The 20456-nt window shown below is 39.6% G+C and overlaps 1 protein-coding gene across 1 annotated transcript in view; it reads right to left on the reverse strand.

Moving 5' to 3' along the window:
- Positions 1-20456, reverse strand: part of adamts10 (ADAM metallopeptidase with thrombospondin type 1 motif, 10) — a 127132-nt gene that overhangs the window by 87702 nt on the left and 18974 nt on the right. Inside the window, exon 2 of the mRNA XM_062028363.1 lies at positions 7955-8326. Within this exon, the coding sequence (XP_061884347.1) occupies positions 7955-8057 (103 nt within the window). The 5' untranslated portion in view covers positions 8058-8326. The remainder of the gene's footprint in view (positions 1-7954; positions 8327-20456) is intronic.

Genomic DNA, 20456 nt, shown 5'->3' on the forward strand with positions numbered 1-20456 from the left:
TCTCATCTGCTCCAGAGTCCAAATATGCTCCCACCTTCAGTCTTTTAGTCTTCCAGGACAACGTTGCGGGGAAAAGAATGCCAGGGTCACTATTGCTCTGGGGAAAGATGGTGTGGCTCACAAGTACTCCCCTAACTAGTGAGCCTGATCTTTTGGTCGTGTGGGGCAGGTCTTGATCACGTGACCCGCACACCCACAGTAGAGGCAGAGGCGCTGCCGGAACCTCCTCTCCCGTTCCTCCGTGGCAAGTCGAGTCCTGCCCAACTGCATGGGTTCCACCCCGCTGGTAGGTGCAGGGAAAAAGCCAGACTGGTCCACCAAGTGAGCGCCCTCATCCCGAGCTTTGGCCGCGGTAGGGGAGTAGGAAGCGGTCCGATTTTCCCACGCCGGCCGTCTGGTCCTCTCACGGGCAGCAAGTCTTCGTTTTGCTGCTCGTTCCCTTAGTCTTTGGTGTATAAGCAGGGCCAGCTGGATGAGGTCATGGTAGGTGGCTGGTCGGTCACGCAACAATCCGTCCTTTATTTCGTCAGAGAGGCCCCGACGGTAGGCGCTCAGCAAGGCCTTGTTATCCCACCCGCTGTCGGCGGCCAGGGTGCGGAACTCGAGAGTGTAGTCCGTTACAGAACGAGAACCTTGCTGGAGGGAGTGAAGACGTGAGGCGGCGTCTCCTCCCTCAGCGGGGTGGTCAAAAACTGCCCGGAACTCAGCACGAAAAGCAGCAAAGTTTGTGCTGAGACTAAGGTTGCGGTCAACAGCTGCCGTTGCCCACTGGAGAGCCCTTCCGGTCAACAGTGAAAAAATAAAAGCTATCTTGGCCCCGTCAGAAGTGTAGCGGGAGGGCTGATGACGAAACACCATGTCACACTGGACCAGGAAGCCACGGCAAAGCTCAAAATCCCCCTCAAAAGCTCTGGGACTAGCGATCTTCGGCTCGCAGGATGGGAGCGGCGGCATGGGGGCTGCAGCGGCAGGGGCGGCTTGCTCGGGTATCGGCTGAGCGGAGGAGCCTGGGGAAATCAATTCCAGTCGAGCTAAAATGTTAGCAAAAGCAGCATCGAGCTTGTTCTCCAGTACACAAAAGCGCTCTTGGTGCTGCTGGAGTGCCGTGTGCACACCTGTGATACTTGGTACAGGGGAGGCTCTGGAGGTGAGCGGGGTACGCGTCATGTCTTTTCCGTCTGGTTCTGACATGGCCAGAACGTACTGTGACGTGATATCGGGAGAAGAAGACGACAGAGATATGACGTCGTTTCGCTGTCAGCTTGTTTATTAACAGCTTGGTGTGTAAATGAGATGTGTAATTAAACCAAAGAGATGTGGTGTGACTAAATGCGAGCACTTATCTGAGCGTGGTTGTCAGAGGGTGTTGAAGGTGAGTGTTGATCCAGGCGGAAGTCCAAATAAGGGCAAGGCAGGCTCGAGTGTCGGAGGACAGGCGGATAGTCAAGGACAGGAGCGCGGCGTCGTGGTCGGGTGACAGGCGTGCGGTCGAAAATCCAGGAAGGCAAGGGGGTTCCACAGGGAGGTCCAAAGTGACAAAGCACACAGCTTGACCACGAGGAAGGATGACGGGGAGCTGGAGAAGACACAACACAGGAGACGATGAGAACGACGGGAAGGAAGCACAGGGAGAACAAATGCACATGTAGGAGAGCGAGAAACGTATGGGCTTACTGTACTGGATACGAGAAGCTACGTTCTGGCGTCGGATCTCAGGTTGCGCTGGTTTAAGAAGGCTGATCGCTCATCATGGACAGGTGCGTAGATTGCCGAGCGTTTGCAGCCGCACGGAAGCGCGCTTGCAGCAGAGAGAGAGCGCCCGTGGGCGTGGCCCGCGGTGCGCTCGTAAGGGCACGCAACAGGAGGAGACGCAGCAGAAGTGTGACCCATAACATAAATAAGTAAATAAATTAAATATATCATAAGTCAGTAAACAGATATTAAATACATAATAAATATTAGACATGTATTTAATGTGAAATGTGTAGATACAAATAATATTCATAAATCCAAAAGTCCCAAGTATCTGCAAAAGCAGCATATGTAGCACACATCATGTTACAGATTAAGGAGTGCATCTCCTAAGGAAGTGGCATGGCACACTGTTTGAGACGGATAGCTTTGAAGGGGTCAAAGGTTAGGTTTAAGATATACACAATCATATCATTGTTTAGAATGACGGGACAGATACTAAAGGGATTTATATGTTTGCCTTTGAGGGATTTTAGTCATTCTAACCTCAGTGCATATGCTAGAGAGGCATGTAACTGTGTGGCGAGGTGTGAGGTGCCACAAAAGCATGGTGTGTGGGGTTGAGTTCGAGTTTAGCCTAGTTTAAGACATGCAAGTATGTTGTGTGTGTGAGCTGCCAAACATTTGAAGAAGTCTATTTAGTTCCACCTTTAGTTGACTGTTGAACCTTTGACCCCTTAAGGAGGTTACAAAAATGGCTTTAACTAGGACTGGACGATGTGGCCATAAAAATTATCACAATTAATGTTTTCATATCATCCGATCTTGATTAATATCACAATTTATTTTTATTAATATTAAAGTGAATTGTCCCGTGCAAGATTATACCGAGAACCGCATCCCTACTGTTTACTACTGCAGTATCTTGTAACAAACATTTCCACCATGTTTGATTGAAGTAATATATGCTAACAGCCGACAACTGTCATTTTGTTCATGAATATAATTGTGCTTACTAGAGGTGCAACGATACAGGTAACCCTCGCTCCAGTCCGTACCTGGTTTTACGGCCACGGTTTTGCTTCTTTTTTTGGTACGTTTTGGGGGGGTTAAGAAAACAACTTTTTTGCCTCTCAAAGTTTTTTCGTTTTTTTTGCTTGTCATCACTAACATTCTGCAGTAAAGAAAGTATAATTGGTGTAGTGAATACTATAAGACTTTTACTTCAAGTTAGCATTTATTAAACAACACTTTCAAAGGGTAAATGATTATTATTATTTACTTGTCTACATCAGTGCTTTTCACTGGTGCTTTGGCATACAACAAGCGGTGACCCAGATTGTGGAGTTTTCAAAACCCAAATTCTGTATCTTATATTAAATGAAAATACATTAAAGTGCAGTTTGAATTTGAGGTACTGTAAAATAATATATACCAAAACATAAAACAAGTTTAATGATTATTTCAAAAACTAAATGTTTTTTATCCACAATCAAAATAAAGGAACACAAAGTGTCTGTCTGCAGAGGTTTTTTTTAATTTTTAGAACATGTTAGATCAGAGGAGTGGAATCTTTGCAGACACAAATAAAAAGTCTGATTTAAAAATATTTAGATATAAAAATGCCTTTTATGATTAAATTAGTAGATGTGTTGATTCTCCCAGTCGGAACCAATACAGTCACATATACTGTAGTCTGTAGTGCAGAGTATAGTGCCTGCAAGTCCGCATTTTTGGGCAGGATTACTGTTGAGCTGCAGCAGATAGTTAAAGTAAAGTCTGTCACTAAAGTCGCTGCTCTTTCTCAATATTGTGTTTCAACTTCTATGCTAGTTTTAGTCATTATTCGTTATGTCTTTATTTTGTTCCCCTGGGCTGTACTTCGAGCTGTCTAAGGGGAAGAGGCACAACGCTGATAAAACATTCATTACGTCGTGACGAGACTCACTTTCGCGACGGTGCAATGGGAGGTCGCGCACACACACTAACACGCACGCACGCAAACAGACAAAAACACACACACAGTCACAGACACACACAGGATCACGGTCAATGAAGGTGGATTGTTCTGAGCAGGATTACACCATAGCATATATAGCATTGTTGCTTCCCTACTGTTTACTACTGCGGTAACTTCTAACAGACACATCCGCCATGTTTGATCGAGGAAATATGCTACCAGCTGATCACTGTGATCGAACTCAAATTAATCACGATCAACGATCACAACCATATAATCCCCCTGTCCTAGCTTCAACACAATCAAACCTCACTAGCAACCCCGACACCCCAATGCCCCGAAAGCCCATGAAGACGCCTGTCGCAAAGAAAGGCTGGAGGCCGTTCCCACCGTAGTCAAATCTACATTTGTTTGTTTTTCCTACCTCCAGGTGTGCACAAACTACAGTTCACTAAAAATTAAAATAAAGAAGACATAAATGAGTTGAAGTATCAGCTTAAAAAACAAAAAATTGTGCATCCCTAAAAAAACCTCAAGGTATTCCAGTCAGCAAAGTGGCAACGTAGAGATTGATCGATTATCGGCGCCGATATTCAGCATTTTTTTTTTTATCAGTATCTGCCTTTTTTATCTTTTACAACTACATCAGCAGATACAATATACAGGGTTTCCCACACATTCATTTATTTGTGGCGGCCCGCCACGAAAGAATTACGTCCGCCCAAATAAAAAAATAAAAATAAAAAAAATTTTTTTTTAAATAAAATTATTATTATTATTTTTTTTGTCCTCTCCAGCTTCTCAGGCAAATCATATAGTTGATGTAGATGCCCATATCGGCTGTTCAGATTTACTTTACAAAAGAGAAGTGTAGGATACTTCTCTTGTTGCCTTATTTGTATTTGACTTTATTAAATGTATTTATATTAGAAACACAACATGTGTATATAACAAGGGTGCAAAGTCTGCAGGCAGTAGGAAACACATGGTTAAGTGTAAGGAGTAAAACTGATGGCAGTCTAAAGTTCAAGATTTTTGGAGCTCTTTGTTCAGTGGATCAGATGTTTGATGAAGCTCTGTGTCTATCTACCACCACTACTGTTTTCTGTTTATTTGTTACGGACTGTGGCAGGACACCTCTGCCTCTGTTTCACTTTATGTTGCTGGTAAATAATATGGTTGTAGTAGTAGGCTAAAGTTAAATTATTTAGTATGCACTAATTAAAGGGGCAGAGCTTTGAGACATTTTAGCTTTTATATTTTATAAGATATATTTTTTGTAAGAACCACAATTAATAAATATATTTCAGTGAATAACTTATTGTTCAAATCTGTATATAAATATGTACATAAAGTGTTGTAATTATATTGTAAAATGGATGGATGGACGTTTAAAACAAAACTGTTATTATTAATTAGTAAGTATAATTTTTTTTAGCCTTTTTAGAGAAAATCAAATCATTGTAGTAAATTATGCAAATTACTCGATGATGTAATGGTGACCACGCCCATAGCCACGCCCATAGCCACGCCCCCACTGCCACAGGTATCTTGGCAGTTTATGGGAAACACTGATATACCGGTACACACATATGATGCCAGAATTTATACCAAAATAGAGCAGGCAGCAATTCACACATTGTCATATTTTCTGTAACATCCAGGAAGAAATGATGTCACTATAAGCTACATAAAGGAGCCCAGAATTGTTTATATTTGAATGTTTGCAATAGTTCAGGGTACCTCACAAAGAAACCTTTCAATGTATTAAATCCATAAACTGCTATAAAATTGAGTCGATGGCAAGTTATTGTGATGTAGAGAAATCCCATATATTTCCCCAAGTTTCCCAGGAGATTTCCCATAATTTGAATTCCAAATGTCGATGCTCCTCTTAGACGCACATAATAAAGGTGTTTGTGAAATACGCTGATGTTTTTTGCTGCTAAAATAACCACAACATTAGTACCACATAAAATATTATGTGGCTAGTCGCTACTGGTTTGACGTTTCGTAAAAAATAATGTTAGCTGTTTACTGATATATTCTATTCTTGTTTAAATAACTTCTACTGCAAAATAATATTGGCTGCAAATGTCGGTTATTGGCCTCCTTGACTACAAATAATCGGTATCGGCACTGAAAAATAACAATTGGTCGACCTCTACAATAATGCATAGTCAAATAACAAAGTGATGGACAACATGAAGCTAAAAAATCAGTGACGCAAAGTGAGTGCATTCCAGCGAGGACAAGCAAGGCAGGGGTAGCTTATAGCAAAGTATAGTAAAATACCACTGTGTTAGTGCTCCTTATTAGTTAATCATTTTTGCAGTACATTCTGGAACTTTTAATATCGTATATGTGGTGATATAGTATATCGTACAGAAAATAATTATGTAGGAGTAAATGAGATTTGAGATCACATGAAGGCACTTTCAGTTACAGTACATTATGATGTTATTTCATTATAACGCACTCCCATAAATCAATACAAAAAAATAAAACGAGACATAGTTACATGCGCGCAAATTAGTAGGCAAGCGTAGCTACAATGAGAAAGGACAATGTGCCTTTTTTTTTTTATAACTTTTTCTCCGTCATTTTTCTGATGGCAGTAGGGCTGCAGCTATTCCACTAATCTATTGATTAGTTTGTTTGATTAATAATGTAATCGGGTAAAAACACCTGATAGCTTATTTTAGGGGAAAATAGTTTTTAATTAAAAAAAAATTCATTTCCGTCATTCATTTTCTATGATAAATGCACATCAAATGATATTGCCCTTTCAACACGTGTGCATTGGTAAAAATAAAAAAACAGCAACCGTGCGGAAACTATCTTTGCGTATGTAAAGGGTAAGAGTAAGATGAACCCCTATTCAAACCACTATTTTTTTATCAAATAAAAGAAAAACTTGTTTTGAATTATCTCTGTCATCTGTATTCAATGATTTCCTTAAAAAGTAGGGGGAAAAAATCCTAAATCAAATTTTCTGTAAAAAAATCTGAAATTTTATTTTTAGGCCATATCGCCTAGTACAGGGGTCGGCAACCCAAAATGTTGAAAGAGCCATATTGGACCAAAAATACAAAAACAAATCTGTCTGGAGCCGCAAAAAATTAAAAGCCATATTACATACAGATAGTGTGTCATGAGATATAAATTGAATTAAGATGACTTAAAGGAAACTAAATGACTTCAAATATAGCTACAAATGAGGCATAATGCTGCAATATGTACATACAGCTAGCCTAAATAGCATGTTAGCATCGATTAGCTTGCAGTCATGCAGTGACCAAATATGTCTGATTAGCACTCCACAAAAGTCAATAACATCAACAAAACTCACCTTTGTGCATTCATGCACAACGTTAAAAGTTTGGTGGACAAAATGAGACAGAAAAAGAAGTGGCATAAAACACGTCCTAGAAAGTTATACTTGTAAACAAACTACAGTAAGTTCAAGGACCGCCAAAATTAGTAGGACAAAACGGCGCTCGCCAAATACTCGAATCAGTGAAGCATGTTTAATATAAAGAGTGTGCTTTATAACAATTAGGGAGGTTTGCGTCATGTTTGTCCTCCTACGGAAACCATATTAAAACAAAAACTTTTTTTTTTTCCTCATCTTTTTCCATTTTTCATACATTTTTAAAAAAGCTCCAGAGAGCCACTAGGGCGGCGCTAAAGAGCCACATGCGGCTCTAGAGCCGCGGGTTGCCGACCCCTGGCCTAGTAGGAAGTATGTCAAAGAAAAGGAAAGTCATCACCAGGGAAGTGAAATTAAACATTGTAAATAACTCCGAAAGGCGATAAAAGTCATCCAATATTGGCTGCATGCTTGGTCTGAGCCTTTTGATCGATGCAACCATCATGACATCCTGATGATATTCTTGAAATTGTAAAACGATCTGCTCCTATGAAATGGACAGTGATAACTAAGCAGCATAATGTCATTATTGAGACTTCCCACACCCAATAAGCGTGCCTCTTCCTCTTTTTCATTGCACAAGACAACCACATGGTATAAAAGTAGGGAGTTGTTCTCTCTTATGTCTGTTTCATTTAATTAATGTATTTAAGATTTGTATGACTGTATTTCATATGTCCTTTCAATACAAATTTAGGTATGACTTTTTACTTACAATTTACAACGCTGTCGTTGGTACAAAACGTCCGTAGACCGAAGACCTCCTGTACTGCTACTTTAGGGACTATTTTGTCTCGTGTCATTTAGTCTAATGTGAATGAACACAGGTAGGTAAGTCGAATGCTAGCAAATCGATCGTCTCCTCTCACCTTGTGACTGAGAGAACTCATCCCTGTGAACTCCTACGACCTCAGCGGCACCCATTACGACGATGACAGTGCAGATCACAGCAGTCCTCCATAGCGTTTCCATGGCTACAACAGTAGCAGCTTAAGTAACAGAATTCAGTGCAGTGGTCCCCGGGCCTCCGTCCCAACATGTCTCCTGGCCTCTCTGGCGCCCCCTGGCCTAGCAGTGGGACAGCTGAGCTCTCAGATGGGCCGTGGTCTGAAAAAGTATGGAGACGGACATAGCAGCTTCTCTTGGTTGTCTCTCTCAGCAAGTAATGTTGGGGAACCCAGATCTGGATGTAAACAGGCCTGCTCAGGAGCAAATGTAGGACTGAAGTCCTCTCAGAAGCCCTGGGGACAGAAAAAGTTGACAACATGAGAGAAATTCCGGATAGGAGAATAAGAGAGAAAATGCAAATGTGGGCTTAATAGAGGAGTTCTACAGTTCTACAGTAAAAAGGGCACCCTTGAGATCAACAGTCTGACCAGATCTTAACACCAAGAGAATGACCACCTACTATTGCATTGTCGTGCAGATAATCAATGTAGACTTTGGGCAAAGGGCACCCAGCCTATCTTTCACTCTGATGGTCAAAGACAACAGCAAGTTCAACCCTGAGGACTCTGGGGCCTCACTTCTTAAGCTGCCTGCCAACCGGAAAGATTTCAAACACAAAGGAAGCATTGATGTTGTAAAAAGCTGTGCTTAATGCCCAAACAGGGACTTAAGTGGGTATTATGTCAGAGATCTAGGGGGAAAATGAGCCAATTTGAGAGGAGCAGCAGGTTGCCATCACCGCTATGGTGGCTGACTGTGCTGTTGGTTGCATGGCTGAGTGACTTTCAGGCTGAATGCTTGACTGTGCGGCTTATAATTGGCTGACATTCTGGCATGTCGACTGCTACGAGAGAATATTTGAGACTTGTATTTGTAAGAGGGGAAATGTTAAGTTGTGGTACAATAATGAAAAAGTCATCGACACCAAAGGTAACCGGAATGGCTCTGAAAAGAGTGCAGACTGCTGCCAAGACCAGACTTAGGAGTGAAAAAAGAATGAAGTACTAAAGTGTGTGTTCATTGGTCACCTGTTAGCAGGCTTAATCTTGGTTCAGATGACAATAGGACAGGCAGAAGACGCGACCGATACGTATCGGCAACCACAAATAATGAATAGAATCAAATCGTTGTTACACCCCTACAAGAGACATACTATTCATTCATATAATGCATTTTTACACAGTTGTTCATTTAATTTGAAAAATCTGCCAACAAACGACCCTAAATATAATAAAAAAACGCTCATGGTGGGTTGTTATTACTGGAGAGGTGTGTAAATTATTATTATTGTATAAAATGCAGTTTTGAAGAAATTATTTGTCCATTGTCAGTGTGTATATGTGCAATGGCACCACTAAACCACTACATTAAAGATTAAAGATTAAAGTACCAATGATTGTCACACACACACTAGATGTGGTGAAATTTGTCCTCTGCATTTGACCCATCCCCTTGGGGAGCAGTGGGCAGCAGCGGCGCCGCGCCCGGGAATCATGACGACAGATAATGTGGTTATGTAACTTCAAATGCATGTGGTCTTATTATAAGTTATACGTTATTTACGTTACAACAAATGTTCAGTTTCAGCAAAAATAGGTACCGATAGCTTACAGCCATCCATTTTATATCACTTTTCTCTATCGCGGTTGCAAGGGGGGCTGGAGCCTACCTCAGATGCACTTGGGCGGAAGGCAGGGTAAACCCAGGGGGACTACCCGTCTCATCGCATGGCCAACACAGACAACCATCACTCACATGCACACTCTAGGGCCGATTTAGTGTTGCTAATCTCGCAGAAAGGCACAAGCGCTAACCACTACTTTGTGTTTTTTCCAGAGTAAAAATAAAAGTTTTTGTTTGTTGGTTTAAATAAAACCGAATGAAACATAAAAGACATAACAATATATCTATGGCTAGATCTGAAGCTGCTGAAAGATTTGAGGCAATTTAAAGATAAAAACAAAAAAAATCATACATGACTCAATTACCGGTAACACTTTTATGAGTTTGTCCATTTTTCCGCGAGCAGGAATAGAGATAGATTTTGGGAAAAACTGTCATTGTTCCAAAAATAGCAATGCATTAAAATCAGTGTTGTCATGAATTATTGACATATTAAAGGCTGGAATTACTTAATCTAAAGTATTCCCCTTTGCAACTCATTTTTGGAAAATATTACATATTTTGTGTTTTTCCCAATCATAAAAGATTTTGGGTCTTGCTTTTACAACAAGAGTATAAAACATAAAAAAAACATTACAAATATATAAAAAAATTATATCTTTGGATATGAAGCTGTTGAAAAATGTATAAAAAATAAATATATGACTTACAACACTTTTTTTGAGCGCATTCGTTTTTCTTCACTTAACGTAGTTTTGAATTCAGTAGACTAAAGGGTTAAAGTGGACAGTTTCATTATGCCGTAATCAAGTGGAAAAAACACCTTCAAATATTTTTTTCTTGACCCACACACACCTCTTGAAAGTTCTGCAGAAATTGATGATGCTGTTTTTGCAAAACCTTGTAAATTAAAAAAAACACTCAACACATGTCACCTTCATCATTTTTGATGGAAGTAACTCAAAAGGGCATGGTTGTACAAGACAGAATCCTATCCCAGCTGACTTTGGGTTACAAGGCGACCCTGTCAATATTAGGTCACAAACACAGACAGTATGAACAATGTCAAAGTCTCCAATTAACCTAGCCTGCATGTTTTAGGGATGTGAAGTCGAAATTCCCAGAGAATACCCTTGCAAGCACAAGGAAAATATGCAAACTCCAAACAGACGTTCTGACATGCTAACCATAGAGCGGCCCTCTTACATAACATCTTACATTTATTATGTACTTAAATATGTCTGTGGATGTTCTCATTCATCCAAATCATGGTAATCTCAGGGCATTCTATTGATCGCATTAGGACTGTTTAGGTTGTCTTTGAAGAAGTTTTGCATCTCATCCAAGTAGGCTTCATCAATTCATGTTCATAGACTTAGATTGGTCAAATCTAGTCTAGCGGCTGAATAGTACTTGAATAGTACAACCAGTAAAACGTTTATTTTAGTAGAATGGTAGGAATTCAATTGGTATTGCTTGCTTACATGATGATTGAGACATTAAACAGTTGAGTAAATAATGCAGAAATCCAATGTACCAACGTGAATTTTCAACACGATGACATCACACATTTTGAGTGATAGGTTGTCACCCTGTTAAATACAGAATCCACAGTGGCTTTAAATATATGGTGTCAAGTTAAAGAAAGGAATGAATGGTGTGTGTTTATAAGTGTCAAAAAGACCATTATAATGATGTATGGCTTGGAATCAAGTTGAATAAGTACAGAGCTGCACATTTAAAATGCAATAAACTAGCATGATGCAGGCAACTTGGGCGTTCATTGTGAAAACTATCTGCACATTACTGTAGAATAAGAACACCCCAGACAATTACTGAGAGAAAACACTTCAGAGAGGTGGACAACACTTAACAGCAATAAAATCCTTGATGTGTGCAGTGTTTTAAGTGAAGCACACTACAAGTACTTTCAATAACTAGATTACACACTACTATAATTCATCATTCCTGTGCCTTGCTTTCTGAGGTGTGGTTTCAAATGTATTGTTTTACTCTGTGGTTGTGGAACATCAAGATTGGTTTGGACCAAAAATATGTAAAGATTCTTCAGATCCGAGAGACAATTGGGTAAGGAGCCTTGGTTTTGGCTGTGACATTGAAAGGAGCAATGTACTTTGATGTTGTTGGGTTTATCACAAAAATACTTAAGTGACACTATAAGGGTCAAGTGCATTATATGCTGTCATTTCTCTAAAACAAGGAAATGAACAACAAGAAAACTTTCTACAGCTTTGAGAGACAAAATGACAACAATGGCCTCCATCCATCCATCCATCCATCCATTTTCTACCGCTTATTCCCTTCGGGGTCGCGGGGGGCACTGGAGCCTATCTCAGCTACAATCGGGCGGAAGGCGGGGTATACCCTGGACAAGTCGCCACCTTATCACAGGGCCAACACAGATAGGCAGACAACATTCACACTCACATTCACACACTTGGGCTAATTTTTTTTTATAGTGTTGCCAATCAACCTATCTTCAGGTGCATGTCTTTGGAGGTGGGAGGAAGCCGGAGTATTCGGAGGGAACCCACGCAGTTACGTGGGAGAACATGCAAACTCCACACAGAAAGATCTCGAGCCCGGGATTGAACCCAGGACTACTCAGGACCTTCGTATTGTGAGGCAGATGCACTAACCCCTTTTTACCACCGTGCTGCAACAACAATGGCCTCCATCATCCAAAAATGTAATTGATTCAGAACCACCAAGACTCTTTTAATAGCAGGAGTGGCCAGACAAAAACTACCCCTGAGTAAAAGACAAATGGCAGTCTGCCTGGAGTTTCTTAAAAAGGCACCTGAAAGGCTTTCAGACCACGGGAAACAAAATTATCTGGGCTGAGGACACGGATGTAACTCTGGTGTGGATGCCAGGCGTCATGCTTGCAGCAGTGAGTCTCACCTGTAACCTGTTTGCAATTAGTGTGTCTTTTAAGCCAAGCAGATTCTACCTGCCAGTTGCTTGAGATAACCTTTTCTGTGTGTGCTTTTGGTCAACTATGTCCCTTCCTTAAGCAATCTTGTGAGTATTCCTCATATGTTTTCACTTTCAACACTAATTCTGTCTTTGGTTTGTTTTCCCCTTGTGCCTTTTTGCTCAGGTGGTCTTTTGTTAATGCATTACTTAACAAAAGCCTACAGGTGCTGCCCTCCTCCGTTTTCCTTGCTCTGACCAGCTCCGAACACAGTTTTTATTACTTTTTGTGGCTTGCTATCACAGTAAATAACAGACGTTTATAGTGGTTGTATTGCAACTATTTCTTCTACCAGATCACTATTGTATATTTGCTGTATTTATCCACATGGGTAGTTGCTAGTTACATTTGAAAAAATACTTAGACAACTAAACCAAATTCAGTACCCGTTGAAGTCCGTCTGTACTAGCAGGTAACAGTTAAAAATCGGACGTTTTTTCATAGGACACATTTCCGGCATTGTTGTTGCACTCGTGAGCGACGGATGAGGAGATGCTGCTCCATTATTGATTTAAAGGCCTACTGAAATGAATTTTTTTTATTTAAACGGGGATAGCAGATCTATTCTATGTGTCATACTTGATCATTTCGCGATATTGCCATATTTTTGCTGAAAGGATTTAGTATAGAACAACGACGATAAAGATTGCAACTTTTGGTATCTGATAAAAAAAAGGCTTGCCCCTACCGGAAGTAGCGTGACGTAGTCAGTTGAACATATACGCAAAGTTCCCTATTGTTTACAATGATGGCCGCATGAAGTGAGAGAGATTCGGACCGAGAAAGCGACAATTTCCCCATTAATTTGAGCGAGGATGAAAGATTTGTGGATGAGTAAAGTGCAAGTGAAGGACTAGTGGGGAGTTGAAGCTATTCAGATAGGGAAGATGCTGTGAGAGCCGGGGGTGACCTGATATTCAGCTGGGAATGACTACAATAGTAAATAAACACAATACATATATATACTCTATTAGCCACAACACAACCAAGCTTATATTTAATATGCCACAAATTAATCCTGCATAAAAACACCTGCGTGTTTGTTATGCTAGCTCCTAGCTCCTCTGCTAGCTCCTAGCTCCATAGAACACGCCAATACAATTCAAACACCTGATCAACACACACAATCACTGAGCCCAAAAGACCGTTCACCTAACCCAAGGTTCATAAAGCTTATATATTTTAAAAAAGTTACGTACGTGACGCGCACATACGGTCAAGCTATCAAATGTTTAGCAGCCAAGGCTGCATACTCACGGTACCTGATATTCAGCTGGGAATGACTACAACAGTAAATAAACACAAGACATATATATACTCTATTAGCCACAACACAACCAGGCTTATATTTAATATGCCACAAATTAATCCTGCATAAAAACACCTGCGTGTTTGTTATGCTAGCTCCTAGCTCCTATGCTAGCTCCTAGCTCCATAGAACACGCCAATACAATTCAAACACCTGATCAACACACACAATCACTCAGCCCAAAAGACCGTTCACCTAACCCAAGGTTCATAAAGCTTATATATTTTTAAAAAGTTACGTACGTGACGCGCACGTACAGTCAAGCTATCAAATGTTTAGCAGCCAAGGTTGCATACTCACGGTACCTGGTATTCAGCTGGGAATGACTAAAACAGTAAATAAACACAAGACATATATTTACTCTATTAGCCACAACACAACCAGGCTTATATTTAATATGACACAAATTAATCCTGCATAAAAACACCTACGTCTTTGTTATGCTAACTCCTAGCTCCTATGCTAGCTCCTAGCTCCATAGAACACGCCAATACAATTCAAACACCTAATCAACACACACAATCACTCAGCCCAAAAGACCGTTCACCTAACCCAAGGTTCATAAAGCTTATATATTTTAAAAAAGTTACGTACATACGCAAAAAAAAGTTGCGCACATACGGTCAAGCGATCAAATGTTTAGAAGCCAAAGCTGCATACTCACAGTAGCACGTCTGCGTCTTTGTCATCCAAATCAAAGTAATCCTGGTAAGAGTCTGTGTTGTCCCAGTTCTCTACAGGCGTCTGTGTATCGAAGTCAAAAGTCCTCCTGGTTAGAGTCTCTGTTATCCGAGTTCTTCCATCTTGACTGCATCTTTCGGGAATGTAAACAAAGAAGCGCCGGCTGTGTACTGTTGTTGCTGACTACGTTCGAAAAATACGTCCATTTCGCACCGACAACTTTCTTCTTTGCTTGCTCAGCTTCCTTCTCCATAGTGCAATGAACATGATTGCAACAGATTCACGAACACAGATGTCCAGAATACTGTGGAATTATGAAATGAAAACAGAGCTTTTTCGTATTGGCTTCAATGTGGAAGGCATACCCGTGTTCCCCGGGCTACGTCACGCGCATACGTCATCCGCAGAGGCGTTTCGAACCGGAAGTTTAGCGGCAAATTTAAAATGTCACTTTATAAGTTAACCCGGCCGTATTGGCATGTGTTATAATGTTAAGATTTCATCATTGATATATAAACTATCAGACTGCGTGGTCGGTAGTAGTGGGTTTCAGTAGGCCTTTAAGTCAAGTCTGAATGTAATTTAAGCAGTTAATGCCATCTTTTGACACTTCTTTTACTCCCGTCCTTGCACGCTACACCGGTACAACAAAGATGACGGGGAGAAGACGCTGTCGATGTGGAGCCACGTAAATAAGACCGCCCACAAAACGGTGCATCCTGAAGCGACGGTCAGAAAGCGACTTGAAGATGGTCTGTAAAACATAATCTATGCAACATTTTGACCAACATAACATTACATGTTATGTAGACCACAAGGAAGTGTTTTAAATGTAGAAAAAAATCCGCCCTGAGATCGGTAGGTTGTGAGTTCAAACCCCAGCCGAGTCATACCAAAGATTATAAAAATGGGACCCATTACCTCCATGCTTGGCACTCAGCATCAAGGGTTGGAATTGGGGGTTAAATCACCAGAATGATTCCCGAGCGCGGCCACCGCTTCTGCTCACTGCTCCCCTCACCTCCCGGGAGGTGGAACAAGGGGATGGGTCAAATGCAGAGGTTGATTTCACCACACCTAGTGTGTGTGACTATCAGTGGTACTTTAACTTTATAATATGACCCCTTTAATGCGCCTTATAATCTAGTGCGCATTTTGTATGAAAATAGACCTGAATAGACCCATGGATCCATGGATACAACTCAGTAACAAGCAGAGAAAGAATAATCAACCATGGATGACAAAAGGATTAAAAAATGCTTGTAAGAAGAAGAATACACTATATAGAGAATTTATAGCACAAAGAACTATAGAGGCAGAAATTAAGTACAAAAAGTATAAAAACAAGTTAACAGATATACTACGATCATGTAGAAAAGAATATTACAGTGAATTATTGGACAGGAACAAAAATAATATGAGAGCAACATGGGGCATCCTCAATAGCATTATTAAAAATGGCACAAAGAGGGACTACCCTCAATACTTTTTAGACGGAAATAAAAAAAATGACAACATAAAGGAAGTAGTTGAAAGCTTCAATAATTATTTTGTAAATATTGGACCAAAATTCAATCAATCAATCAATCAATCAATGTTTATTTATATAGCCCTAAATCACAAGTGTCTCAAAGGGCTGTACAAGCCACAACGACATCCTCGGTACAGAGCCCACATACACATACACACAAATTGGAAGAAAGGATTCCAGACCCAGTTCCAATTGAGGAATATAATGATACCATAGAGCGAAATCCCAACTCCATGTTCCTCAGTAATGTGACACAGGAGGAAATAGTTACAATCGTGAAAAAATGTAAATCTAAGACTTCAACTGATTGTAATGGAATTGATATGGAAACGATAAAAAAGGTTATAGAAGAGATCTCAGGACCATTAATGTATATTAGTAATCTATGATTTCAAACAGGTACATTCCCAAACAAAATGAAAATAGCTAAAGTTGCACCAATTTATAAGACTGGAGATAAACATCAATTTACAAATTATAGACCTGTTTCTTTACTTCCACAATTTTCTAAAATCATTGAAAAACTGTTTAATAACAGATTAGAGAGTTTCATAAATAAAAATAGAATACTCGAAGATAACCAATATGGATACAGAGCTAATGTCTCAACTTCAATGGCTTTAATTGAAATAACAGAGGAAATTACCAATGCAATAGACAGTAAAAAATGTGCAGCGGCAGTTTTTATGGATCTAACTAAAGCATTTGACACAATTAATCACAATATTTTAATCAAAAAACTAGAACGATATGGCATCAGAGGGTTAGTCTTAAACTGGATAAGAAGTTATCTAACGAACAGGAAACAATACGTGAAGCTAGGCGAACACATGTCTACAACGCTAAATATATCCTGTGGTGTACCTCAGGGATCAATATTAGGACCTAAATTATTCAATCTCTATATAAATGACATTTGTAAAGTTACAAAAGATTTAAAGTTAGTATTATTTGCGGATGATACAACAGTGTTTTGTTCAGGAGAGAACACACAGGAGATAATACAAATAATAACAGAAGAAATTAACAAATTAAAAAGATGGTTTGACAAAAATAGATTATCGCTGAATCTCAGCAAAACTAAAATAATGCTATTTGGTAACAGTAGTAGAGAAAGTCAAACACAAATACAAATAGATGGAAAAGAAATTGAAAGAGTAAATGAAACCAAATTTCTAGGTATAATGATTGATGATAAATTGAACTGGAAATCTCACGTAAAAAATATACAACATAAAGTAGCAAGAAACACGTCAATAATGAATAAAGCAAAACATGTTCTAGACAAAAAATCACTTCATATTCTCTACTGCTCACTAGTGTTACCATATCTGAGCTACTGTGTAGAAATATGGGGAAATAATTACAAAAGTACACTTTATTCATTAACGGTGTTACAAAAAAGATCAGTTAGAATAATACATAATGTTGGATATAGAGAACATACAAATCCTTTATTTATTGAATCAAAGATACTGAAATTCCACGACATAGTGAATTTGCAAACAGCTAAAATTATGCACAAAGCAAACAATAACCTGCTACCCAAGAATATACAACAATTCTTCTCAACAAAAGAGGAGAAATATAATCTTAGAGAAAAATGTAATTTAAAACATTTGTACGCACGTACAACACTTAAGACCTTCAGTATATCAATATGTGGAATTAAATTATGGAATGGATTAAGCAAAGCAATCAAACAATGTACTAATATGATCCACTTCAAGAAACTCTTCAAACTTAAAGTGTTTACAAAGTACAAAGAAGAAGAACCATGACAAACATTCTCAATTTATTTCATCCATCCATTCATTCATTCTTAAAGTAATCTTACTTATCTCATCACATGAAATATGACTTACTTCACCAATTATTATTATTAAATTCTTACTATTATTTATTTATTTATTTTTATTGTGATTACCTATGGAGTTATTGTGAATAAATTGAGAACAGGAAGTGAATAAAAAAGTTTCAGCAACTGTTATGTAAAGAAAAGGGGTAGGATTAAATAAGCTCTGCTTCTTCCTACTCCTTTTCGAACATGTTGAAAAGAGAAACTGGAAATTGTGATGTATCATGTTGTATGCTTGCATGTTCGAAATAAACTCAAACTCTAACTCTAACTCTAGACCCGCTCATCAGCAGCGCGCCTTATAATCCGGTGCGCACTACAGTCTGAAAAATATGCTATACACATCTCTGCCATAGTCTATACACTACTGCCATCTAATGTCTTGGAATTGCAACTGCATGCAAAGTCTACTATATGATACAGCACAGTACAATACTTGCAAATGAAACTGAAATGAAAGAAAACAAACAAATGGAAAGCACCGCTCAGTTTAAAATGTCAAATTTTTTTTTTTTTAATTTTAACATTTATTAACACATTTGAGCACACACAAAAGTACCGAAAATTGGTACTGTTCAGTACCTGTATTGATTCACTGGTATCAAGAAATGGTACCATATTGAATAAAATATGAAGGGTTCCCAGCTCTACAGACAACAGCGCTTATTGCAAAAGAAAATGATCAGGATTTCCATTTTCATTCTTTCTTTGCCTGGTCTCTCTAAGTTTCCCTACTTGACATTGCAGCGTCAGCTAAACGCCTATACAGTACTCCTCGAAGTCTGCCCTTCAACCCTCCCTCCCTCAAAGCCGTCTGGGGGAGAGAAGAGCAAACGGAGACGCCACACGGGCCCAGATGGCTGGCAGCTCACCAACTGCAGCCAAAGGTAATCGGAAGCAGATGGGAAACCTTTTGGTGACGAGAGCAGGGGAGCAAGTTTCCTTGTGAAAAGGAGGGATGGGGGGATAAGAGCAGAGCCCAGGGGAATGAAAGAGAGAGACAGCAGAGTGTGAGCTGCTCCAGCCAGCTGGGAGATCCATTCTTCTGTGTTAATTGTTTGAATGAAGCTTTAAAGAGGGACAGTGTGTTGAAGAAATACATTATGGCCATCTATTCTAAGCAGCCCTTGGAGAGTACAGTAAAAGAGAGTGTAGGTAAAAATACTGAGTCTTCTTTGTACTGTTGCTGCTTCCCTTATATAGTTTATGGAACAAGTGAAAGTCTTTCTCTTCCCCACCCTCAGGACTTCTCCCAGTCATTTCCTGCACAAGCCCAAGTCCTACGTTTCATTACCTCTGCTCCCACTCTCGATTTATGGTGGGGTTATTAAACTTGCAGCTTGATATCAAGTGCTTTTCATTACCTCCAACTCTCATCTTGTTTGTTTTAGTCCTAGAGGGGAAAACTGGACCTCCCCAATGCGGTCGCCTTTTAAGTCAAGCTTCTTATAAAGATTTGTGGACACACAACATGCATGGACTATCTCTCCTCAAACCTCCCTCAGCGACAGATGAAACGGGTGTATGCTGTCTTGCAAAGGTGACAGTGTTAAGAACTGGGTTGGTGGTCGCAGTTTTAACTCCAGTGTAAATTGCTCATCATCAAAACATCTATTAAGAGTATTTCCATTAAATTGAAGCTTAAGGTGTTATAGGACTGGGCCAATAGTCAAACAGAACAATTAATGAAATTGAACTTGATAACTTTGCTAGCACTAATAAATTGCCATGTCCGTGTGTTAGGGATGGGAATCAAAAAGCGGTTCTTGTTGAGTACCATTTCCAAGGGTTTCAATTTCTGGGAATCATTTGACAGCTGTGTTGACGATTCCCTTATCGATACCTGTGGGCACGCATGACGTCACCACGCACGGCTCCGATCAGCAGCACAAACATGAGAAAGGAAGACAACAGGGTAACTTGCAATACTTGCAAAGTGGATATTCAGACACAGCATGTGATAACGTTGAATGAATCATGCTTTTTCAATCCCTTCCAAGTCGGAATAGTCAGCAAGTTGTCTGCTCTTAAAACTGCAGGTACTTATCAAACTAACACTGCCCAACATGTTAAAACATGTTATTATTAACTGTAAACATAAAAGGAATGTTTCTTATACATTACATGAAAAGACGGCATCTGACCGGCAGTTTGCATGCGTCCTTCCTGTCTAAGAGATGTTCTCCACAGCCGGACACAGTGATTAGTCAGATACAGTATATTGCATGTGCGTCCTAAAAAAGCAAATATACTTAATTTTCTGCGAAATAATGGTTAATTTTCATAGTTTATGGTTAAAAAATTGCTCAGTGTACAGTTCCACTTGTCTTGTATTTGTCTTTGTCTGAAGTAGTAGTACTTACTTTTGAGCGCTTAACATATAAACTATATACATTTAAAAAAAGTAATACTTTTTATTTTTG

This window comes from Entelurus aequoreus, linkage group LG19 (genome assembly GCF_033978785.1).
Source record: "Entelurus aequoreus isolate RoL-2023_Sb linkage group LG19, RoL_Eaeq_v1.1, whole genome shotgun sequence".
NCBI classification, from domain to species: domain Eukaryota; kingdom Metazoa; phylum Chordata; class Actinopteri; order Syngnathiformes; family Syngnathidae; genus Entelurus; species Entelurus aequoreus.